The 27,387-nt window shown below is 37.1% G+C and overlaps 1 protein-coding gene across 1 annotated transcript in view; it reads left to right on the forward strand.

The window, feature by feature from the left end:
• Myo81F (Myosin 81F) overlaps window positions 1-27,387 on the forward strand; it is a 1,965,857-nt gene that overhangs the window by 623,944 nt on the left and 1,314,526 nt on the right. The window contains exon 8 of the mRNA NM_001316563.1: window positions 591-956. Within this exon, the coding sequence (NP_001303492.1) occupies window positions 591-956 (366 nt within the window). The remainder of the gene's footprint in view (window positions 1-590; window positions 957-27,387) is intronic.

Raw genomic sequence — 27,387 nt, forward strand, 5'->3', positions numbered from 1 at the left:
AGTTTTGTAGGTGAAAGGACGGGCGTGGCCACGGTGTTCTTGGTATACCGATAAAAATTGGCAAGGCCAAGAATAAAACGAAGAAATTTCAAAAGTGTGGGCGTGGCAGTGTTTGGACGTTTGGAGGAGTGGCTTTGCCAATCGATAGAAATTTACAAAACAAACAAAATATGAAAAAAATATCACAACATTTTGCCAAAGTGTGGGCGTTAGAGTGAGCGTTGCAAAACGTATTTTGGCAAATCGATAAAATGGACATGGCTATATCAACTCAGTTATTGATCCTGATCAAGAATATATATACTTCATATAGTCGAAAACGCTTTTGTCCTACCTGTTACATACTTTTCAACGAATCTGGTATACACTGGTAGATGTAGAAACGCAAAAGGAAATATGCAAATGCAGTCTCGACAGTCGCTTTCCTGTTACCGTTTTATAGCTCGTCTCAATTTTATGTAGAAAAAAATTAAGTACTTTAATTAAATAAAAACTATTTTTAATATTTGGTATGCTTTATCGGTATGCTTTATTATATATACTAACAAGTCCCAAAAAACTAATAAAATTTAATTTAATTTGTATTCTAGTATGAACATGAAGGAATATACTTTAATCATGTGGAGTTTACAGATAATACTCCTTGCTTGGAAATATTAGAAAAACCTCCGCGATGTGTGTTCAAGTTACTGACAGAACAGTGTCATATGCCACAAGGCTCTGATTTGGCTTTTTTAAGTAATATGCACACTGAGTTCGAGTCACACCCAAATTACATTAAAGGATCTGATCGTCGTCATTGGGAAACCGAGTTTGGAATAAAACATTATGCAGGTCTTGTAATCTACGCTGTGGGCGGATTTGTGGAAAAAAATCGAGATGTACAACAAGATGTAATGTTTGAATACATGAGCTACAGCAAAGACGTGTTTATAAAAGATTTATCAACATACCAGGTACCTATAAGTTAATATAAATATTTTAATTGCTTATTACCCGATACTCGTAAAATAAACGGGTATACTATTTTCGTTGTAAAGTATAAATAAGGAAGCGTTTCCGACCATATAAAATGTATATATATATGTTTCTTTAATGAGGAACGTATTTCCGTAGGAAGGTCGATATCTTAGGAAGTTTCAAATAACGTAGGTTGAGATTAGGCGTACAGACTCTAAAGACATAGATGCAGCGCAAGTTTGTTGTAAGCACGTGTTTTGATTTTTCTTCGTTTTATTGTTTATTTCCCCAATATCTTGCCCACGCCTCTCTGATGCTTTCAAGCCACCCAAAATTTTCATTCCCACACATTCAATAAATTTTTTTTTTAATTTTTTTTACATTCGCACTTTCACTAGCTAAGGGGTGTCTGATAGTCGGGGAACTTGAATTTAGCATTATCTCTGGTTTTGTAATGGATTTTGTATTTAGCTAATTTAGCTATGATAAGTTTCGAAAAAAAGCACGCCTGAGTTTTGTTCGAGCTCATATGACCTGGTATAAGGAGTGACATTATGTCGTATTTTCGGACGTGAAGAAATTTAATCTGGAAGAACGCTATTGTCATTACTATCATGATGTGCTTACTTTAGCTTAAACAGATTTCGAAATATCTCACATCAAAGATTTTCTATCAAGGGGCGCTAACCTGATGATGCGCAGTGAATATGTAAATAGTAAATATGAGGAGTGCTTGTACCAGCTGTTTAATGAATCACAAATCTACATTGATATAAAAATGGAAACACTGTGTATGTTCGAATCCATATTAACGATGTTGCTCCTTGCAATCCACAGGCATCGGGGCAGCGCATATTTTCCAACATCGAGCTTCGCAAGCAAAGCGAGAAATTGGCGGAACAGCGGCAGCAGTGCAGTGCTTAATTTGATTTTTTTTCGGCGACCACAGAGTCGTCCATAACCCCTCGCGTAATTACGCCCATCCTTCGATAGTGACGATTTTCTCCACCATCAGATAAATATTCATAAGTGCCTAAATAAATGTCATAAACCCTCGCGGTGGGAATTACGCCCATCCCACAGATAGTCACGATCGCATAAATATAAGTGCCTAGATAATTGCATAAAGAGCATTCAGAGCAAGTCGATATTTTTATATATTTTTTAAGACCTTAGCCTAGTTAAAGGCCCACGAGTGCACGTGTGCTTAAGCAACCTAAATCAGGATCGCTGCATTATGCATTAGTTAAGTTAGTGGTTAAAGACTAGGTTAGTTATTGTTTTGTTTTTTCTTAATATTTTCATTTAGGAAATAATTGGTCTTTCTTTCGAAAATTGTCCTGAAATCCTATTGGCAAAGGTAAAAATGAAATATGAGGAACAAACTTTAAAGTGAAGTGAAACATAATATATAAATAAGTGAAAATAAACCCCCGAAAAAAAATCATCAGTGCATAAAACTACTATGAATTAAATAAATAGTGAATAGTTAACATTGAATATCGAAAATAAAACATCATTGGCAGCAAAAATTAAAAGAATTTATTTCAGCTAATTTCTATATTTCAATAATTTTATTACTAATATTTTGCACTTTATAAGTTATCAGAATTAGAGTTTAAGCATCAATTTAATATTTCAAAATACATCTTTCCTACCGTTTTCTGGCAGTGTATGCTCTTGATTAAATTAAATATTTCCTCTCTTTAGGAAAAAATCTATTGTTATGTTGGCATACACTAAAAGAAATTGGTTATGGTATTGTTCTAATTTTTTTTTCGCACGGGTCCCGCGGCCACACTTCCCGCCCAACCGACTGATGGGCGCCTCCGTGTATCGTACAGCTCGATTCGCGATAAGATAGACGCGATATAGAAAAGAGAACAGAAGCGAGGAAATGAATATAATGAAAAATAACTATTTTAAATATTACTGTTAGTAGGATCTAATTATGTAATAAAAAAGTTAAAATCGATTGCTTTAAGAGCGGCAGAGAGTCAAGATTACAGATAATAGGATAAAGTCTATTATAGTCAGAACATAATACTCTGTAAGGGTCATGCAACTCATAGTTAGATCTACTATGATTTAAATTAAGGGGCGTATAGTGAATCTAGTAGAATATACTTGGAACCGAGAAGTTAAGCCGACTAATCAAGTCGGGCCTCTCAACATCACCACCAATGAGCTTACAAATAAAGACTAATCCAAGCATAGTTCTACGGTTAGCTAGGGAAGGTAAATTAATTAAAAGTAGTCTACTAGAATAAAGAGGTAATATACGGTTTGCATCCCAATTTGGGCGCCGCAAGGAAAAAGTAAGAAGTTTTTTTTTGGACCTATTTAATGCGGTCCGAGTGGACTAAATATTGTGGACTCCAAACAGGTTATCCATACTGAAAAATGAACAAGGTTTTAGTCATGTAAGGATCATCAAACTCCTGAGACCACCTTTTTATAAAACCAAGCACACCCATGCACAGTGGTTCCGTCAGAGGCCAAGAATAAAAAAACCATCTAAATATATTTACACATAAAGTAACCAAACTGTCTCCAAATAGTCCAAATATTTCCAGTTTTTGCTTCAAACCTAACGGGTTTTTCTAAAAATAGAATTAAAGTTATGTACACGTACGTGTTCATTTGTGTAGCGAAATTGCACACATTGTAATTTCTGCATTTCAAAAGCAAACTTCAAAGGCATACTTTCAGTGAGGAGCTTCGATTTAAATAATTTAAAATGGATTTTAAAGTAGAAGGTATTTACTTTACTCAGTTAACTAAGTTAAGTAAAATTAATATCTTCAAATGGCCTGTTTATTGTGGGTATTTTCATAAAAGTTTTGAGTTCAGCTGCGGAAACTTGCGGATGTGCTTGTAATATTGAATATACTAGACGCCCATATCTGTTATTTTTGGGTTAAGTTTGCCCAGTGAAGTCCCTTTGTGTCTTTGTTTTTGTGTTTCGTGTTTGTGTCGTTTTGTCTTTTGTGTTTGTGTCGTTTTGTCTTTTGTGTTTGTGTATAATTTTCCATGTTAATTTAACTTTTATTTATTAAACAAGTAATTGTATTGATTTGTTTAAATTTATTTATGCTTATGGAAGACGATTCAGAGCTCTGTGTATTTCCACACCTATATATTTTTGATTTATGGTGCACAAAGAAGGGTACCCACGGTACCCTACCCACGGTAGCGTACTACTGAATAAACTGAATGTGTTGGAAAAATTTGTTTGTTTTGTTTGTTTATTTTTGGACTCGCTACAATCGGAAAAAAGCTTCCTTCCTTAAGTACCAATGTGAATGACTGAATCAAAAGAAAACAATTTTATTAAAATGCAACCATAATATATCTGAGAAAATTATGGAAAGTATTCATCGTGGCCGTCCAAAAGTAGATTTCTCAATGTCATCATCAAGATCAAAGCGACGCCGTTTAGCTGAACTGGCCAAAATAGATGAGACCGCTGTATCTGCTTTACTCAATGAATTTGAAAAAAAAAATTATTTCCAGCAGATCCGATTGAAATAATTTCACTATTAAATTAGGCAAGCTTGTCTAAAAACCAAAATCTCTTGATTAGAAACTTTGTAAACACCAAAATAGGCATTGATTTATTTTCAAGTTATCAAAGTGTACTACATTCAAAGAAAATGAGAAACCCTGAAAATATTTTCGTTGATGAATCTCACGCTGAGGTGGAGTTTATTAAATAACACAGCGTCAAGTATATTAGAGCTTCAAGCTGAGGTAGTCGAAACACTCACTGATAATTGTGTTAAAAATCTTTTATTAATTGGAAAGTGAGGATTTGATGGAAGTACCGGTCATAGCGAATATAATCAAAAGTTTTTCAATAATGATTTACAGGATAAAAGCTTATTTGTCACATCATACGTACCTCTCCAACTAATTTCAAAAGATAACCAACAAATAATTTGGAAAAACAACAGACCATCGTCAACACGTTACTGCAGGCCAGTAAAGAGACAACAAAACTTTCAATCGAAGAGGAAAAGTATTTTAAGGAAAAAATAAACCTTCTGAATCCAACCGAAGTATTTATAAATGATAAAAAGATAAATGTTGAACATAGCTTACAACTAACCATGGTGGATGGGAAAATATGCAACGCCTTAAGTGTATCTTCGTCTATGAAATGTTACTTATGTGGAGCAAGTCCCACTTGGGGAAAAATCGCAAAATGTATGAGTAAAGACGTAATAACTGAATATTTTGAATTTGGTTTATCTCCACTTCATGCGAAAATTCGATTTTTCGAGTATTTTTTACATCTTTCCTATAAGTCCGAAATAAAAATGTGGCAGGTGAGAGGTTCTGACCACAAAATAAAAGTAATGAAAAGAAAGCAAAAATACTGAAAAAATTTCGCGAAAAAATGGGAATCATTGTAGATAAGTCTAGAGATGGTGGTAAAGGTTCTTCCAACGACGGAAATGTGGCAAGAAAATTTTTTTCTAATCCAAAATTGGCATCAAAAATTACCGGAATAAATGAAAATTTGATATATCGTTGTGCCACAATACTACAAGCTATTGCATCGGGGTATAAAATTAATATTAAGAAATTTAATACATATGCCCTCGATACAGCAAAGGAGTTGATCAATGAGTATGTATGGTACTATTTGCCAGCTACAGTCCATAAGGTGCTAATTCATGGATCTGCAGTAATACAGCATGCGTTAGTGTCAATTGGAGAACTTTCGGAGGAAGCTGCGGAATCTAATAATACGGACTTTAAAAAAAGAATTAAAACTTTTTTCGCACGGGTGAGACGGCCACACCTCCCGCCCAACCGACCGAGGAGCGCTGCCGTACATCGTACGGCTCGATTCGCAAGAAGATAGACGCGATATAGAAAAAAAAACAGACACAGATAATAGGATAAAGTCTATTATAGGTAGAACATAATACTCTGTAAGGGTCATACAACTCATAGTTAGATCTACAATGATTTAAGATAAGGGGTATATAGTTTCTAGTGAATCTACTATGAACCGAGAAGTTAAGCCGACGAATCAAGTCAGGACTCTCAACATTATCAATTAATTAAAAGTAGTCTACTAGAATAAGGAGATAATATACGGTTTGCATACCAATTTAGGCGCCGCAAGGCAAAAAGCAAGAAGTTTTTTTTGGACCGATTCAATGCGGTCCGAGTGGACTACGTATTGTGGACTCCAAACAGGTGATCCGTACTCAAGAATCGGACGGACTAACGAAATAAATAAGGTTTTAGTCAAGTAAGGATCATCCTTAGACCACCTCTTTATAAAACCAAGCACACCCCTGGCTTTACTGACAATATATTATATATTAGAAAATTTTAGTTTAGGGTACAGAAGAACACCAAGATCATCAACCCGTGTTATTCTGTCCAAATGGCGCTAAATATCCTTGTGCTGGAGGCATAATTTAACATCGTCTGCGTACATAAGTACACGCAAATGTTTTATTACTAAGGGGAGGTCCTTAATAGATAAGGTAATAAGAAGGGGACCAAGGTGACTCCCTTGTGAGACACCGGATGTGACTCGGAGAACATAAGATAGAGAATTTTAAAGGAGGACTTTTTGCGTCAAGTTTCCTTACTAGAAGGAAATGATTAACAGAGTCACAGTTTACAGTTTAGACAGTTTATTCAAGATGGACTGAATAGCGGAAAGATGATTCTGATATTCTGGGAATTCAGAAGATGGCGGAATATACGAGCACGTAATATAAACTGATCTGTCGGAAAATGACAGCTTTACGCATAGGAATTCAGAATTACGGGACTCGTCAAAAAGTAACTCCTCCGACGCGAGGGTAGATCTAACCGCAATTAAGACTCCTCCTCCCCGCCTGGAGGGACGGTCATACCTATACATAGTGTACAGACCTGGGAAGACTTCGGAGTTAAGTATCTCCGGCTTTAACCAAGTCTGTGAACACTATTATAAGGCATGCAAATGAAAGACTATCACAATACAATTTGCATAATTTTCTACGCAAGCCTCTAGCATTTTGATAGGAAATAGTAAGATTCGTTGATAGTTTTTTGAAGAAGAGGAAGAAGATGAAGAGCCGGTTGGTGCAGTGGTCTGGCCACGTGAGTGAAGTTTAATTCCCACAGGACCCTTTTTCCTTTTTACCACCATACTATCCGGCCAAAAATCATCCGAACATATGGTCGAAAAAAGCTCGTTTGGGACAGTTATCTTGAAAGATGATATGTCCCTAGCGTAAGAGAAGTTAAATTTTTCCACTTTTATATTATCGGCTTTTGTTTTGTCTTGTATATAAGACAATACATCAGACGATGTTTGATCAGGGGAAAGCCGAGAAACGAAAATTTGTTTCTTTAGTGGAACCACCGCGAGGGGTTTTGGCCCTGCCGATTGTATTTCTGAAGTGCCAACTTGAGCCGGAAGTCCGGACTCAATGTTCCTTTGTGGTGTTACCACCACTAATCCGGACAGGTGGAGTCACTGGATGAGAAACCAGTGCAGACAATTCGGAATCTTTAGCAATCCCAGGGTGGGCTCCCTCCACAGCGGATTGATCGGATTGCTCCGAATCGTTTTTAGGTGCCGAACTCAGCAACATATGCGGATTTGCTGCGATTGACAGCTGATCAGTTGTGGAGTCCTGTTGATCATTTGCCCGTGGTTGCGGGGCCTTAGGCAGCCTACCACCAGCGGCTTTTTTGCGCTTTGGAGATTCATCTAATAGCTTAAGGCCATTAAACTGTGAAAGAAGATCATCGGCTCGACGAAAACTATCTCTAGCCAAAACTGTTAATCAGTTCTTTCAAGCCACCCTTAGTTTGGCGCATAAACGATTTCATCTCGTTCGCAACCACAAGGCAAGCATCACAACAGTAATTTAGATTTTTACCCTTTGCTAGGGTATCATCACTTGTACGGCCATTATAACCAGCGCACTTAGTATGCACCATTCTATCACATAGCTAACAAGTAATTTTTGGCTGCTCAGGTTTTATAACCTGGCAGCAATTTTTATAAAGCAGACAACATTTATTGTTTCCATGTTTGTCTTTTTTTTAATATATACGGCAGGAAAATGAAATCTTCTAAAGATACCATCTAACGTCCTTGGATGGCATGCACGATTAATAACCCTCAGCTGAGGGATTATGCCTACGTACTAAACAAAAACCTATGCTCTCTCTCCTGTCCTTGTCAAGCTCACCCGGACTGTCAGTTAAAGTATTTCATCGGTGACCAGGATGTGATGCCAAGTCGCACTCCATCTTCTTTTGCGATGCACAGCAGCGCCTTTTTACGGCCAACTGAGCGTACAGTCGTAGAGTTCTTGCGCCGCCAACATACGGGAGTACTCATTGTCTATAGTTCCCACTGACCAACTCGTCCTTACGGACACGCTTCATCATGGTAACGATGATCACGTGAGCCCCATCCCAAACGATTTTGTCCACCATCATAGCGGCAACCAGGCCTCTCGGGCTGAGAGGTGACCCAGCGAGCGCCACGAGTTGCGCCCTCTCCTCGGCGAACCCGGAGCAGTGCAGTAGGATGTGCTCTGCGTTTACCACTGCGTCTGTGCAGTAGAGGCACTGGGCTGTATCCACGTGGCGGAACCTAAATATTTACCCTCGAAAACAGCTATGGTCCGTGAGGAACTGGGTCATGTGGTAGTCCACCGTTTTGTGCTCGCAATCAGCCCAGTCCGTTAGTTCCGGGATAAGTTTGTACGTCCAGCGTCCCCGTTGCGACTCTTGCCACCTGGTCTGCCATACTCCTCGAATCCACTCTCTGATCTCTAAATGGGTATACCCCTCACTGGCTAGGTATTTGCCCTTTATGTCTAGGTCAATGGGTGTAATGCCTGACAGAGCGTGCGCTGCGTCGTCCGATATGGTTCTAAAGCCTCTGATTAGCCTGAGAGCCATTGTCCGTGATACTGCGCGGGCACTATCTAGATAGGTTTTTTTTTTGGTGGTAACGCAGTTCCAGATAGGGACAGCGTAAAGCGGCGTTGCCTTTGAAACCGCCACTAACAGTATTCTAGCCGGCAATCTGGGTCCTCCCACGTTGGGCATGATTCTCACCAAGGCTGCTGCTGTCATTGCCGCTTTTTTGCTGGCTTACATTGCGTGAGCCTTGAACGAGAGCCTTCGGTCAATTAGAACACCAAGGTATTTCAGCGTTTCTGCTGAGGCGATTTCAACTCCTTTGACTTCCACACGCATGCACTCAACTTTCTGCTGCTCAGCAGGACTACTTCGGTCTTATGCGCAGCTATTCTAAGTCCGACTTTCTCGAGCCAATCTATGACCGCTATGACCTGATTGCCACGTTACTTTTGTCCTGGAGCTCCGGTATTGTCTTGGCGACCGCTGTTGCCACGTCGAGTGCTTTCCTGACAGCATCTGTTACGGCTTTGAGAGCGTCGAGCGTACTTTTCCCCTTCCGGAAGCCGTACTGTTAGCTATGAAGGCCTGTGGGACTTTTAGTGATTACCTTAGTGCGCGCGTACAGTATGCGCTCAAAGAGCTTGCCAACAATGTCCAACGGACACAACGGTCGGTAACTGCGAGGTGCATTTGCGGGCCCCTTGCCTTTCGGCAAAATGACCAGATTCATCTTTTTCCAGCGCTTGGGGAAGACTCCGTCCAGCAAACACTGTTGGTATCCCTGAAGACCTCAGGTCTTGCGGTGGCGGCTGCTTTGACGATCACGCCCGGGATACCATCAATGCCCGGAGCTTTGTTCGATCTGATCCACTTGCTGCTTCGACGACTTCGCTTGTCGTGATGCACGGGAAGTCAGAGGCGGGGGGGTCAACAGCGGGTTGCCATAACGTGAGTTGGCTTGGAAATAGTTCCGACACGATGTTAGCCAGGGCGGCTGGGTCCTGCGGAGATCCTGCACCAGCGGAATTGAGTTTGTAGGCGAGACCACAGGGGTCGTCGTCTACGCTAGCAATCAGGTCCTTAAATGCATTCGCTTTTGCTGCTGATATGCCGTTCTTAAGCTCAGTTCGCTTCGCTTTACATAACTCAATGCATTGGGCGTGGTGCGGTTGCCCTCTAGATCGCTGCGCTTGCCTCCTCTCCTTGAGGCATTCCGTCCGAGGCTGGTGCAATGAGTCACTCCACCAGTAGACAGGGGGCTTTCGTTTCGTGTTCATTTTCCTCGGCATCACCGCATCACACGTTGCTCTGAGCCTATCCATGAGCGCTGTCACCATGGTCTCCGCGTGTCCATTTATGGACTCCATGCTCTCGATCTGGTATGCCAGCATGTCTTCATCCAGTTTCCTAATGTCCCGTACCGGTCCTAGCGCACATCTTCGCTGTTTGGGTATCGGCCTCATTGTTCGGGCACCGAACGTGACCAGGTTATGGTCGCTCAGCGTTATGTCCTCATGGACCATCCAGTCTGAGCTAGCCACTAGAACTCTTCTAACAAAGGTGACATCCATTAAAGACGTACCTCTGTCATTGTTAAACGTCGCTTTGAGTCCGTCGTTTAGCAATACGAGATCTAGCAGGTTCATGGCATCGATCACTGCTCGTCCTCTTGTGTTAGAAATTCGACTGCCCCATTCTGTAGCCCAGGCATTGAGGTCACCTCCGATGACCGTTGGTCTGCGCCCACTTGCATGGTTAACCAGCTTTTCGAGCATGTCCTCGAATTGTTCGGGACTGTCGCTAGGTGGAGCATATCTAATTTTCGCGTATGCTATGCCGCGCATTGGTACGGTTTCCCACTCCTCTACCAATAGACTGGATGTACAGTTAATGGCCGCCTTGCCTGTCTCATCGAGTAGCACTCCTGAGTTACCCACACCAGGAAGGTATGGTTCACTTCGTCCGCATTGCGCTCCTTCGCTGTTTGATTCAGGAGGTTCAGGGCAATGGTTGACGTTGAGCTGAATGATGTGAATTTCTTCTGGCATCATTTTGACGGCTATTAGCTCATTCGGTGATAGCTTTGTAGGTGGGCCATGCAAAACCACCCGTCGCATGGTTCTTGTCCACGTCACTGCTGCAGATCAGGCATCATGGTGGGGCTACGCAGCCCTTTGCCTTATGTCCATGCTCGTCACACCGTAGGCAGCAGTCAGAGCGATCAACTGACTTGCAGTTGGGAGCCCGGTGGCCGAATTCGAGGCATCTAAAGCATCTTATTGGGCGAATGTCTTGGGTTATGCGGCAACGTGACCATCCATGTTTGTCTAAAATCAGACCACTTTGCACGAAAACACAAGATCAAAACGTTAAAAGAACCGCACGAAAGCAGTCTGCACGCTAAGAAATTCTAGATTTTGTGTGGGAGAGCGAAAGAGCGAGAGAGTGAGAGCAAGAGAATAGGTGAACAGTGCAGTTTATGTGTATGCAAAAAAAAAAAAAAAAAAAAACACCAAACCGGGCTGCGAACAACCCACAAAAGGGAGAGTAAACAAAACACAAAGACGAAAAATGCAAAAGACTTGATATATTTGTTTAAACTATTGCACAAATCGCAAAGAATCACTCGCAAAGCGAACGGATCTTCAATAATTATGTTTACAATATATGATAATAAAAGAAAATTATTAAAAGCTACCACTGGTTTGACAAACACAAAATAAAAACCTTAGCGCAAAAAAAAACACGACCATTCACTTTGAAGTATGTTTTGATACGTATGTTTTTACGCGAGTGGTGTAAGAGCAATTTTTGCTGGAAAGTGCAAATCCGTTACACATCTTGTTATTCTTATTTCTGGTTTCCCCGTCTCGATGGCATGGTTCGGGTAGCGACCTTTCAGACTGATGAAAGCATTCATAAGCGATGCGTATTTAAAATATGTGTCTTACCAATCCAAAACTTTACTGAAGGTTCTTAGAACTAAGAAATATAGTCAGCAGGCGCGATGATATCATATAAAACATATAAAGACTTAATACTGGACACAGTATTGGGAGAGGCATTTTCGGACGATTCACTTTTACAATCGATTACCTATCCAACAAAAATCACAAATGAGGGAAGAGCACACCTCTTAGAAGGTAATCGCGTTTCGTTTTTTTTTTTTTTAATAAATTAGAAACTATTTATTTTTTAAGGTTTCGCCCCATAAATAAGTTTATTTAGATTGTTAAAGCCACTGTTCTTTTTCAGCAGAGCAGTAGCAAGTCCCCATAGCAGATTTTATAGTTCATCTTTGACTCTAGGCTTCAAGTCATCGACTTGGAAATTCCTGGTCGGAAGTCGCCATTTATTGCGTCTGTGGAGTTCTGTAAGATACTCATCGTGCACTAAACTGCTGATCGTGAGCATTAAGATGTTGCCATCAATTTAATATCGACTTGATTTCGCCCTTTATCTCGTGCTCAGCCGTTTAAAGCAACGGCCCTCAAATAAGGAAATGGCCTTGTGTGAGGGTCAGCAAATCTGAGGAATCTTCGGACATCGGAAAAAAGGCTCTGGAATTTAGGTAAACTTTGATCTTAGCGAAAAGCGTCGCCAGCTCCTCAAGCGTGTACTTAGATTTATAAAAAAGGGGTTTGAAACTTTTCACTCCCGCCTTCCGCAGACCCCCCATATGTGGAGCCCCGGTTGGGACGTACCACCACACGATTCCCTGATGGCTATATGCATCAGTCACAGACTCTTTGCTGGATTGCTTGAGTCCCTGTAGTGTGTTGCCATCAGAAAGGTCTTGCCATTACCGAATGAACCTGACAACTGAGCCTTGTTACGAAACGAGGTCGCTTGGAATTTCTTAGTTGTAAGATTGGAGGTGTGTTTTTTCGTGGAAAAACACACTCACACACAAACGTATCCCTTAGTTATTAGACACGCTCTCCCGTGTAATTATACCCGTTACTCGTAGAGTAAATGAGTATACTAGATTCGTCGAAAAGTATGTAACAGGCAGAAGAAAGCGATTCCGACCGTATAAATTATATAAATTCTTGATCAGGATCTATAGCCAAGTCGTGCATTCGTCTGTCCGTATGACCGTTTTATATATTAAGCATACAGATTCTAGAGAAATAGGATCAGCACAAGTTTGTTGATCCATGTTGCCACGCCCACTCTAACGCCCACAAACCGTCCACACTATAAAAAAATGTTTTGATCTTTTTCCATATTTTTGTTAGTCTTGTAAATTTCTATCGATTTGGCTACAAATGTTTTGCCACTCCCCCTCTAACGCCCTAAACCGTTCGTTTTATTGTTTGTCTTCCCAATTTTATCCATACACGGAAAACTCTGTGGCGACACCCCTACTTTCACCTATGAAACGTCTCAAATGGTCACGCCCACACACTGAAGAAATTTTTAAATTTTTCTCTTTTTATTCACCCCCAATATTTATCGATATTCCAATAAAATTATGAAACTTCTCGTTAGCATTCCCACTAGCTCAGTAACGGGTATCTGATAGTCAGGCGACTCGATTATAGCATTTTCTCTCCGGGCGATTGACCAAGCCCGTGTAGGTAGAAAGAGACTATCTGTCGAAATCGAATCGCCCATTAGTTGGGTTTGAAGTCTTTTCTTCCAATACTTCGATCGGATCAGGCGTACGATCATTTGACTACCACCGTAAAGAGTAACCTGGTTGCAAATTAGATGAGAAGCCGAGACAGTATACATTCGTAGGGGAGAATTATTCCTCTGGAGGATGCCCGTGGCCCGCGCAATGTAGATCGGAGTTCTTTCTGCTTCTCGGATTTCTTCACTAGTGAATTGTGAATTGGGCGGCAACGCTTAATGAGACGTCGAACATATGCCAGAACTCGAAGTGCCTTGTCCAGTGCTCTAGCTCTGTCACTGGGTCAGTGTCCCTTTGCGGTAGCCATTTCCATGTTCCATAGACTTTTTAAACACGTCACAGAATCCGAGATGCTCTGTAGTTACCTCAGGATGATAACAGACCAATCACGAAACGCGGAAGTGGCTGCGGTCGGAATGCTCATGAAAGAGCGATTGCTAGCCTATTGCGGTGGAAAGCTTATCGTTCCAGTCTAAGTGATGTAACCAAATCCCCTGCATTAACATTTTAGAACGGATGATGAACGTTGCGAGCCACCCGACAGGATCGAATAACCCAGCAACTTGGGTCAAAAGTTCTCGCTTTGTATAGAAGGGTTCCAAAGCTATTCCAGGAGGGAGAATATTAATCGCTCTTATAGGGGAAAGTCTCTATTTTAAACGATTCTCTTAAGCTAGAAACTGCACCTCGACTGCAATGGACCTCGAATATCCTAAATTGGATCCGGAATTCTGGGGGTCACAGAACGGGAGCATCACCAGGTACCACCCGCTTGCGTCTTTCTTCGTAGTTTGGATGAAGTTCCTTTCGCAATAGGAATCAGACTTTTACCACCTTGACTGGTAAATCCTCCAGCTCCCAGAACTTTATAAGAAGCGTGTCGATCAAATCAGTGTCGCCTATTTGGTGCAGCTGGGTAGTGAAGGATTACTATTTCGGATTACTATCAGAAATCGGCCCCGTTAGCACCTACCGGAAAATAGTTTTTTGACCCTGGAGCGAGCCGCAAATATTTTGTCGGGTACCATTCGTCATTATCGAGGGTAAATTGTCATCAATTTAGGAGCTCTCAAAAATGGTAAGATGTAGATGGTAATGTAAATGTAAGATGTAAATGGTAAATGTAGATCTGGCTTATTTAGAGGGCGAATCCCGAAATGACACAGCTTTCAGGACTTCGTGGAGACAGAATGATGCAGTCCGGAGACTTCGGTTTGGATGTTACGGAATGGCAACTTACTGAGGTTAAACAGGTGTTCGAAAGTGAACGTCGCCTCGGCTTCCTAATCGATTAAACCTCGTGCTCGGTAGTTCGCCCCCAAATGACACACGTCAATGATTGTCGTCCTCAATAGAACGTCTGAAGTGCCGGAGGCGAAATAAGTTTGCACTGCTGAAGTACTTGCCTATGCATTTCTGCTAGAGGGTCTCGAATTCCGCATTTGGACGTAATGGACTTTTTGCAATAAGGAGAGCAATGAATTTGAGTAACGCTGCTGTTCCGGCCGATTGCTGTTTTGAGGATTCCATTTTTTTTGTTTGGTGCTAGATCGGGTTACCATTAGGAATTTAGTCCCAACTGCAGAGTGATTTTCGGGTTTTTGAGGCCCTGCGTTTTGGGTTAGCGGACTTTCGTGCTAGCTTAGCACAAGCGGGTTTATTTTGGATTCTTTTCCTGGCGCAGATGTCTTTTTGTTGTCTGTTCTATGGGCATACTAAGTTATGAACGGAGGAAAAAGAAAGGCAAGGAGGCCTGCACGCCGCAAAAAAAGTGGAAGAGAGAAAGAAAGTCCAAACAAACTGTTTTCGGGTTGACATCGGAATATGAAAATTGTAACAAAATTTGATCAATAAATAAAATTATTATTTTCCAAATTTAAATTTCAATAAATGGGTTTAAAATATTAATGTTGTCAAAAGTAATTTCTGAGTTGTTGGATTTTAGATAATCTGATATGGCCAGATTCTTAAAGTTGTTAGTGGCTATACATTTAAGTATTTTGTTTTCTAAATTAGTGTATGAAATATTATTTATTGTGGTTGTGCCGTTTATATTTCCCGTTTATTTGAGAATCGTTCACAATATTATTTCCATTTATTAGAATGGCACCTTCTTGAATGATATCTATATTATTGTTTTTTTCTCATATTTTAGTGCAAATTGATTTCTCTCCATTTAGTAAGCGGGTAAAACAAGTTTTATCTTTACTTAAAATACCATAGTTATTAAAAAGTTCGTTCTTAAAATTTGATATTTCATAAAAAATATTTTCGCATAAAATATAATATATAATATTTATATAAATAAAAGTATTATGAAATTTCTGTAATTTTAAAGAAAATATAATAGTATAGTATTATAATATATAGTATTCCCAGCATCTGCTCTTATTTTATTAATTCGTTTTAAAAGACTTAATAGCATTTACTGCTAACGATACTTTCCGTTAAAGTCTTCCTTCCGTTTAGTTTTGCTGATTACTTTCTATTGGGGTCTTCCTTCAGTTTAATAGTCCTGATTATTATCTATTTGGGTCTTCCTTCAATTATTTGTTTTCAGTTGTAGGGAGGGATTGCCTTCAGCTCTTCCTTCCTTCTTGATGTTAATTTTTTTTTTCACATTTTTGGTTATGGATTTTGGTTCGATTTCATTTTTGTTTCTTGTTGAGTCTGATTTTTAGCTCTGTTTAATATTCAACTTGTTAAAATTTTTTTAGAACTTTTAAAGTACACCGCCCCTTATTGGGCTCCAATTAAAATTGTTACCATTTAATTATTTTAAAAAATAGTTTTTATTTTTTATTATTTAGTATTTATTCGGCGATAGACTCTTTCACTTATACTATTACAAGACATTTTATTACTAGCTTATATTTGATTCGAAGCTGTTCACGATCTCGTCCCAATTCAGACTGATCTTCTAAATCTTAATCCTAATCCACTCAACCTCGGCCAGAAGCTTTTCTTTAGGATTTTCTTGAGCCTTCAAATATGTTAGGATAAAAGCTTTACTCTGAAATTATTTCACAGAATTGTGAAATTCAAATTTGCTTACTGATGCAGTTGATCATAGCTTGGACTCCAAGTTGTGTTTACTGTAAGTTTGGTTATTTATCGGGCTGCTAAGGGTTGGCGACAAAACAAGGGCAAAGGCAGGCTAAGTGTTGGCGACAAAAACAAGTTCAAAAGCCGGCTACGTGTTTGCGACAAAGACAAGGACAAATGCAATGCTGCTGAGATGGGAATTTGAAATTTGTTTGTCAACTGGGGCAGAGTGCTATATTTATGGGTTGGATGATGTCTGAGCAAAGAGGAAAAGAGAGAACTTGCACTTAGGCAAGCCTATGTAATGGTATGCATACGGAATTGGCGCCCAACGCAGAATAGCGCTGCTAGCCCGTATATGTATATATAGTTAAATATCCATAAGTCCCCAAGACTTAAGAACATGTCTACGCACTAATACACACACAAAATGTACACCCAAATACACCCTACACTACTCCGGATGTACCCAAGAGATACCAGATAAGAATAAGATTTTCATATGATCCTCAAGAGTGGAAAAACCCCAACTCCAGATAAGTCACCCACTGGTAGACTAAACATCCGTTCCCTAATTTAAACATTCCTTGCTTAAGCCCTCACCCCATCATCACGTTCCCACGTTCTCGGACTCGAATCCCGAAAAACAAAAGTGTTGATTTCAATAAACAAATCGTAAGAATCTAAGAGCACTTGTATCCAAGAGCGAATGGACTTAAATCCAAGAGAAACGCAAAGACAATTAAATTCAGCAACTCAAAAGCTTTTTCTCTTCATTTGATCAAAACCCTAAAGTCTGAAGTCCATATCAGAAAAGCTCGATACCGAGGCTTGAACGTCAATCAAATCAGAGTAATTATCAGAGATCAGTTTTAGTACTAATTGTAATCGGTCAGTGTTCTTCTCAAATACAAATATTGCAATTATTTAGTGAAATAAAAATTTTATTTTTTTTTTCACATATAAGTATTGCAAATATTTAATTGGTGCAGTCGGTAGAATCTGTTAAGTAAAGAGTCCTTTTAGTACGGTACTGATCCATTGAAGGATACGCTATACAACTACCTATCCAGGATCGGCCAATTAAAACAGGGATTCTAAAATTATTTTGAGATCCGCAAAAGAATCTACGTCAAAGTAGTATTTAAGAAAAATCCCGTGTGGCCAGTAACATCTGCAAAACAATTTAAAGGAAAATCCCGTGCGGTTCAAACAAAGTTAATTAAAATTTTTAATTCCGTAATTTAAAATCAAATTTGAAATAAACTCAGTGTATCCAGAAACATACAAATACACCATGGCAGCTCCACAACTTTCGGAAACCACCCTAAATCAATTATTGAATCAGATCAAAGAACTGAACTAGTACGACGCACAGTGGTTTTTTATGTGCTTTTTTTTTTTTTGGCAGAAATTCGAAATGATGACCTATCTTCACCAAATTTGCTTTGTTTTATTCTTTACTTCCCCCAAGATGATTTACATAGTTTCAAGTGATTTGGTCAACTTTCATATAGCTGCTATATAAACGATCTGGCCGATATGCCATAAAAATATTTACCTTACCAAAGAAAAAAAAATGTTGTATCTATATTTAATTAAATATTTTATTGATATTATATATGGAAAATAAAATAAAATAAAATCATATTAAGATGTATATGATGGCCTAACTGCATCCTCAGATCGACTATTGTTGCTCCAAATGTCTAGCAGTTCTGCATGCCCAAACAAGTATTTATCTTCAAAAACGTAATTTTTTCAAAAAGGAACAAAAAGGAGCATATGAAACTAGTTGTATAATATTATAAACATTTTAGTTAATAACGTGCCGTTAAAATTTTTTTGAACAACTTACATTTGTTAAGTTGACTGTAAAAAAGGCACATAAACAAAACACGACACAACTACACAAAAACATATAACATACACAAAAATGTTAGTGAACTACAAATCTACATACCTGTGCTACTGTTTTCCATGATAACACTTTAAACTTTTTTAATTCTCTGAGGAAATATAAACCACAAATGTTGCAAAACGATTTGCCGCACTTTTGTCTTACGCATGTTATTGGCAATCAGCTGTCTTTGAGAGGTGGGCGATAAGCCAGTTTTGCGCAAAAAAGTAAAAATTGACTTTTTTATCTAATTAGACTATCCTAAATATAAAGAAAACATAAATTTTTTTAATCCGTTAAAAATTTTTTTTTGACTTTCTGCCAAAAAAAAAACACATAAAAAACCAGTGTGCGATGGCACACCTCCAAGCTGTCTGGGTTTGTTAACCAGGTCGACCAGGTACTGAACTTATACCCTACCCAACATGCAAGGCAGGCACATGTTATCCACGGAGCAATAAAACGCTTACTAGTGGGTGCAGCATTGGAGGTCGTGACCCAAGAAAGAGCAAATACATGGCTAGAAACAAAGACGGCCCTGGCAATGGCATTCAAGGATCACAGGTCCTACATAACACTCATAAAACAACTGGAGGACACATCATACCCCGGAAGCATCTGTAAGTTCATCGAGAAGCTCGAATCACAATATTGGATTATATTTGACAAGCTAGAATTAGAAAGCGACCTTGTCGATAAAAAAAAAAAAACTGAAATGTTAAGAAGAACTGTTAAATTCGTAATAGATCTAAAATTACCGGATAGAATGTATATGTTATTGGCACGCAAAGATATCGATACTATTTCTAAATTAAAACAAGCTTCAACGAAACTAGGCCTCTAGGCCACGTTCTAATAGATCAGAAGGGAACATACGCAGGAATAGGGGAAATCATAGTCAAGCAATAATCGGAGATATTACAAAACAGTAATCACGATTACAGCAATTATTATCCTAATCACTTATTTTGGATAATACGTTCACAATTACAGCAATTATTATCCTAGAACGAATCAGAATAATAATACGCAACCCCAAAATTCGAATCAACCTACGACAAATCAAAGTTAGTATTCAACTCGTTTCATACCGAGTAGTCAAAGGGGGAAATTTTATACGTTTAGAAGGGATTTAACACAAGCCCAACAAAACAATCGTTCTAACAATTCCCTTAATTTCCAACTTTCAACAACAAATAATATTAACGGTCAGGGGCCGGTAAAAAGGCAACGCGAGGGTCAAAGTGGCCAAAGCAGAATGGATGTAAATGTTCATCAAACTGCCTCGGACACTCAAGTGACACAGGAGGACGTAGATTATGATAACGAGACGGTAACTTTAGGTTCAAAAACATTTAAGTTTCTGTGTGGTTACGAAAATGGATCACTTCTGACCAAGAAGTCAACAAACAAATCAAAGAAATGATAGAACACGGGATAATTCGCAAATCGAAGTTCCCTTATTGTTCTCCTAAGAACAAACAAACAAAACAAAAATTTAGGTTAGTAGTCGATTACATGAATCTAAACGAGATAACTGTTAATGACAAATTTCCATTTCCCGAATGGCTGAGATATTGGATAAATTTGGTAGATGCCAATACTTTAGAACTATAGATCTAGCTAAGGGTTTTCACTAAATCCAGATGGATGAAAATTCTATTGCAAAAACTGATTTTTCAACTAAGCATGGGCATTATGAATATACTCGTATGCCTTTTGGCCTGAAATATGCTACAGTTACTTTTCAGAGATGTATAAAAATCTTCTGGAAGATTTGATCTACAAAGATTGTTTAGTCTACTTGGACGATATCACTGTTTACTCCACTTCATTGGAAGAACATATTTTACCTCTAAAGAAAGTTTTTGAGAAACAGAGAGACGCCAACATGAAGTTGCAGCTAGACAAATGTGAATTCATGAAAAAAGAAACTGAATTCCTGGTACATATTGTCACAACAAATGGCATTAAACAAAACCTAAACAAAACTAAGGCAATCACAAATTTTCCATTACCTAAGACACCTAAACAGATAAATTAATTTTTGGGCTTATGTGGGTTCCTAACTTTTCCAAAATAATTAAACCCATAACCCTCAAATTAAAGAATGGTGCTATAATAGACACCAAATGTAAAGACTACATCGAATCATTTGAAAGACTAAAGGTTTTGATAACTTCAGACCCGATATTAATCTATCCTGATTTTTCAAACCCCTTTTCTCTGACAACTGATGCCAGCAATGTAGCTATTGGTGCAGTGTTATCACAGAATCACCCGCCAGTTTGTTATGCCAGTAGAACGCTAAACGAACATAAAATCAACTATGCTACGATTGAAAAAGAATTGTTAGCTATAGCTTGGGCTACAAAATATTTCAGGTCATACCTATTCGGCAGGCCATTTGAAATAATGAGTGATCACAAGCCATTGGTATGGCTCAATAATATCAAAGAGACGAACATGAAATTAAAAAGGTGGAAAATCAAACTTAATGAAATCGATTATAAAATCAAATACCTTCCAGGCAAAGAAAACTATGTCGCGGACACATACTAACTTATGCGGAATTTAATGTTTTAATCCTAAAGAAACATACGGAACTTAAAAAAATAAAAAATATGAAAAAATACTATTTCCTGGATAGTCAAGAGCTTATTCAAAATATTATCAATGAATGTGAAATTTGTAATCTGACAAAAATAGAATATCGAGACACAAAATGTACATATGAAACAATACCAGAATTATTTAACAAAAAGGGAAAAAAAATACGTGATAGATTTTTATCTCACGGGAAACCAAATCTTCCTATCTTCTATTGATATTTATTCGAAATTTGCCTCACTAGTTGAAGTAAAAAGTAGAGATTGGCTAATGGCGAAAAGAGCCATTACTAAAATATTCAATGATATTGGAAAGCCACAGGAAATTAAAGCGGACAAAGATTCAGCTTTTATGTACATAGCTTTGCAAAACTGGTTAAGATCCGAAGGCGTAAAAATTTCTGTAACAACCAGCAAAAATTGTATCTGACATAGAAAGATTTCACAAGACTGTAAATGAAAAACTAAAAATCATCGGTAGTGAACAAAATATTAAAGACAGGTGTACAAGATTCGAAACAATCTTATACGTATAAAATCATAAAACCATACATACATACACAAAACATATGCAGGCAGCCCAGACTTTAATGAACAATAAAACAAAATCGATAAAATCGAATATGTCAATAAGAATAGGCATGATTTTGAAGTTGATTTAAAATATAGACAGGCTCCACTTGTAAAGAGAAAAATCACCAATCCATTTAAAAAAACAGGAAGGATTGAACAAGTGGACAGTAAACATTTTGAGGAAACAAACCGCGGCAGGAAAATCGTTCCTTATATGTTAAAATTTAAGAAACAAAAAAAGTTTAATAAGAGCAAATACGATAATTCCAGACCAGCCAAAGAAGCGCAAAGTACGCAACATATTTCTAATAATGCTTAGTTCCATATTTTCATTTCCATGGTCAAATGCAGCAATATCGAAGTAAATCCAATAAGTGCGAAAAACCGGAACGATGGAAATTCCAACCAGCTACGAATACCATTATTTGAGTATAAATTTAACAAAGACAATGCTAATTTTCGAAAATCTAGTAACTGAAGTAAAAAACTATCCCAATATACCACAGATACATTATTTAGTCGATAAACTAAAACGAAAAATAAATGGATTAAGAATTATTAGTCGAAGCAAATGAGGTATTTTGAACGTAGTACGGAAAGCATATAAATACTTATTTGGTACATTAGATGAAGACGACAGAGAAGAGCTAGAGGAAAAAAATAACAACATGTCCGAAGACTCCGTGAAAACTCATGATCTAAATATGATTATCGACCTAATAGATAGATATAGACATAATTAGACATAATAATAGGCTTTAGGTAGAAAAAGAACAAAACCAAAAAATTTCGATACATAGACAACAGTTTACAGAATACATAGAAGATATAGAGTTATGTATCCAATTAACTAGACTAGGAACCTTTAACCCAAAATTACTAAAACACGATTATTTGAAACACGTACATTCGGAGAAAATTCTAAAGATAAAAACGTCAACTTGGCTTAAAACAGACACGAACGAAATTTTGATTATTTCCCACGTTTCTAGCGAGGTCACTAAAGTTCCGATATTTCAAATCGTTCCGTACCCAGATGAACATAACTATATTCTAACCGAGCAAATATTCGATCAATTCTACATATTCAATAACCAAGAATTTCATAAAGATACAAATAAAGTAATATTCCACAAATGTATTGTGGAACTTATCAAACAAGAACAAATTCAAGGAAAAAACATTAAAACCCATAGAAATTTCCAAATAAATATACTTTTAACATGGAATATTCCTGAATATTCCTGAATGACATATCGCCCCTAAGACTTAAGAACATGCCTACACACTAATACACACACAACATGTACACCCTACACTACTCCGATTGTACCCAACAGCAGATACCAGAATAGAATAAGATTGTCATATAAAAGAGTAAAAACCCCAGCTCGGACTCGCATCCCGAAAAACAAAAGTGTTGATTTCAATAAACAAATCACAAGAATCTAAGAGCTCTTGTATCCAAATTGCCACATTTGATGTTGCGGTTCCCCAGCGCAGTTAGCGCCTTCCGCCACACCGTGTTGGGTCCATCGTTGTAGTACAACATCATCTTGGTTTCGTCGCAGAAAATTACGTTATTCCAGTAATCTTCTGGCTGATGTTGCATTTTGATAGCGAAAGTAAGCCGTTTTTCGATGTTAATTGCCTACAGCATCGGTTTCTTTCTTGCTACCCGAGATTGTTACTTATGCCGGAGTATGGCTTGGCGGACTGTTTTGTGTGACACATCCAGGTCGCACTCCTCCTTAAGCTTCTTAGCAAAAGTTCTTAAGGATTTTTGCGGATTTTCATAAATTTTTCGCATAACAAGTCGGTCTGAACGGAAGTTTTATTTTTACGTCCTGCTCCACATTTTGAATCCAATCTGATATTTTATTTTTTAATATCTTTATTGGTGTTAAACTTTTCAACTTATCACTTTATTACAATACACTTTAGTTCTGGCCGTTTTTGTTTGGTCACAAATATATAATATCTGAATTTTAATATTAATATAGTAATGAAATACAAAATGAATACAATTAATAATATAAATGAAATTGAAATTTTCCAATTGTAAATTTCAATAAATGGGTTTAAAATATTAATGTTGTCAAGAGAAAGTTCTGAATTGTTGGATTTTATATATTCTGATATTTCCAGGTTTTTAAAGTGGTTTGTAGTTATGTACTCAAGTATTTTGTTTTCTGAGTTGGTTTATAAAATATTATTTATTGTAGTTGTGCTGTTAAATGTTATTAAATATGTCCCGTTTAAATGAGAATCGTTCACAATATTATTTCCATTTATTAGAATGTCACCTTTTTGAATGATATCTATATTCTTATTTTTTTCTAGAATTTTAGTGCAAATTGATTTTTCTCCATTTAATAAGCGGGTAAAACAAGTCTTATCTTTACTTATAATACAATAGTTGTTAAAAAGTTCGTTCTTAAAATTAGATATTTCATAAAAGGTATTTTCGCATTTTGCGACCTGATTACTTATTAGTAATTTTCCATCATTATGTGAAATGGATCTGGCATAGTAAATTTCGCATCTGTTTGTTATAACGGGGTATTTTATATAAATAATTAAGAGTTCTTTATGCAATACAATTTTGAATATGGAGATGTCCATTAGGTCTGCAATAATTACAGGTTGTTGTTCGTGATATAATATTTCTTTAATGTCTTCATTATTTAAAATTTGTGTGTTGAATAAATCAATTTTGGCTAGTGTGATAGTATCAATAAGGCTTTGTAAGTCAAATGTTAATAAACGTAAACGATGTTTTCGTAACGGCAATTCTTGATCAATAAAAATGTTTTTAAAGTGATCGGAAAGTGATTTTATCTCCTTAAACAATTTGGAATTAATAATAAATTGTTGGTTATTGTTTTCAATTAAATCATTTATTTTATTCTGTATTTTAATGAAATCATCGTGATCCGGAGTTCCTAACTCATTTATTCCCCTTTTTGATCTAGTTGGTATCAATTGTGACAGAATTATTTCCAGTATCTGTATTTCGTAAGTAATTTCCCATTTTGTCCGAATATTTGTATCCTTTCTAACATATCCTGATTCTAGATTGATTATTTCTTTATAAAAACTTATGTTAGTTACGTGGAATAAGTCGGCTTATGATTCATAGGTAAGGACATCCTTTTTGTCCTTGAACAGGAAGAATTCGTGATTGGAGTAATCAATTATTTCTGAAGTGGTTTTCATTACGAATGGTATTAGAAGTAATAAGAAATGCATATTCTGTAATTTAGTAAAATAAAAAAATATGGTATTTGTTAAAACTTAATGTTGTCTTTGTCTGTTTCTATTATTGATTATAACTTTGTTAGGTAAGTTTTCCTTAACAACCTGTTTTTTGTATCTAGTTTTTAGCTTATTTCATTCTCCGTGTTTCTTTTCATAAACAACTTGACCTACATGGTATTCTTTTTCTTTGCGACCTTCATTATGTGTTACTAACATATTTTCTTGTGTGTTCTTTAGAATTCTTGAAATATTTTCGTGATTAATTTTATTATAAAGAATATCAAAAGGTTTTTGGTTTGTTGTTGAATGGATGCTCTGATTGAATTCTTTTGCGGCTCTAATAATTATTTCAGAATAGTCAGTAAGATTAAATTCTTCCTTTATACAACGAGCTAATTCTGTTAATGTTGAATGTGCCCTTTCTACTTGTCCGTTCGAGGTACTGTGTCTGGGGTCTGCGAAATGTAGAGTTAAACCACATCTTTGTGCAAAGGATTTAAATTGGACAGAGGTAAAGCTCGGTTCATTATCAGTCATAATTACTTTGGCGTGGGGAAATTGTTGGAGTAATTCTATTACTTTATTCTCGATGTTTAGTTTGTTTTGTATTTCTTTTACAACCAGGAATTTTGAATACGCGTCAATACAAGTTAAGAAAATAAGACTTTGCGCGTAATGCCTCCCCTTTGTGAATAACAGTTGTTGTTGAAACTGATTTAAAGGTTTTCGGCAGAATGCTGTGTATTTTGATCTGAGTTTGATTGTTCTAAGTCGCTGTTAGTAATATTATTTATTTTTATTCGAGATAATGCGTCAGCTGCGACATTAGTTTTTCCGGGTTTATATATTATTTTCGGGGTGAAACTTTCTATGAAAGAGTACCATCTTTTCATTTCTACGTTCGGGTTTTTATCTGAGATTGTGAAAGATAAAGATTGGTGGTGCGTTTGTATTTCGATACCAACTACACCATATAAGTAATTCCTGAGATTTTTAAGAGCCCAAAATATTGCCAACTTTTTTTTTTCTTTTTTTTTTTGTGGCATAAAGTTGTTCGGTTTTATTTAATGTTTTGGATATGAAAGTAAGTGGTTTATTATCTTGTGATAAAACTGCTCCGATAGCTATATCTGATGCGTCTGTCGTTAAAGTGAATATTTTGTTATAATCAGGTTGAACTAATTCCACTTGTGCTATTAAATTATCTTTAAGTTCGTTAAAAGCTTTAACAGCTGGGTCATCTAACTGTATTGTAATTTTTGTAGACATTCTCCTAGAAATTTTTCCATTTCCTCCGAAGTATTTGGTTAGAGGTTTGCCAATCTTTGCATAATTTCGGACAAATTTACGGTAATAGCCGGTGAGGCCTAGAAAACTTCGAAGCTCTCTAATGTTTTGTGGAATCGGATACTTCATTATAGTGGAAATTTTCTCAGGATCTGTTTTAATTACATTGTGCGAAACAATATAACCAAGAAATGCTGTCTCTAATTTAAAGAATGTAGATTTTTCTAGAGAAATTTTCATATGTGCTTTTTGTAAAATATTAATTATTTGAACTAAATCAGTGTAATGTTGTTCAATTGTATTAGAAAAGATTATTATATCATCCATATAAATATGACAAGTTTTTCCGACTTGTTCTCTCAATATGTCAGCTATTGCATTTTGAAATATTTTAGGGGCGTTGGTTAACCCAAATGGCATTCGTAAGAATTCGAATTTATTTATAGAGAAAGCGGTTTTTTCAATATATGAATTTTTCATTAAAATTTGGTGGAATCCTGATTCCAGATCAATTGTTGAGAAATATTTTGACTTCCCTCAGTTAGATAATATTACAGACGGATCTTGCATCGGGTATCTGTGAGGTATTGTGCTTTCGTTTAATTTTTTATAGTCAATAACTAGTCGATGTTTTGGAGACCCATCTTCGTTTTGACCTTTTTTGGACACTACTAAGACTGGTGAATTGTAAGGGCTTCTACTTGGTCTTATAATTTCTTCTTTTAGCATTCTATCGATTTCATTATTAACGAAATCTGAGACCGACATAGCATAAGGATATTGTTTGCTATAAAGTGCCCTGTCATTGTCAGTATTTATTTCTCCTCGAATATCGGTACGAAAAGGAATTTGCATATTTATTTTAGAATGCTCCTTTTCAATTTTATTCATAACTTTATTTTCAAGATCTTTTATTTGATTTGAAGTTATATTTAGGTTATGAATTATTTCTTTGTCGGACAACTCAACGACGGCATGCTCAGGATTTGTGGATCCTAAACTATTTGATTTAAAAATGACGGAATTATCATCGTCGGCTTGTTCAGGATTTTTCGATCCCAAACTGATATATTGTTTATTAGCGGATAAATCTACGCTGGCGTGCTCAGGATTTTTAGATCCCGAACTATTAGTTTTATTAATGACAGATAATTCAACGTCGGCGTGCTCAGGATTTTCAGATCCCGAACTATTAGTTTTATTAATGA

The sequence above is a fragment of the Drosophila melanogaster genome, chromosome 3R, assembly GCF_000001215.4.
Source record: "Drosophila melanogaster chromosome 3R".
In the NCBI taxonomy this organism is placed as follows: Eukaryota; Metazoa; Arthropoda; class Insecta; order Diptera; family Drosophilidae; genus Drosophila; species Drosophila melanogaster.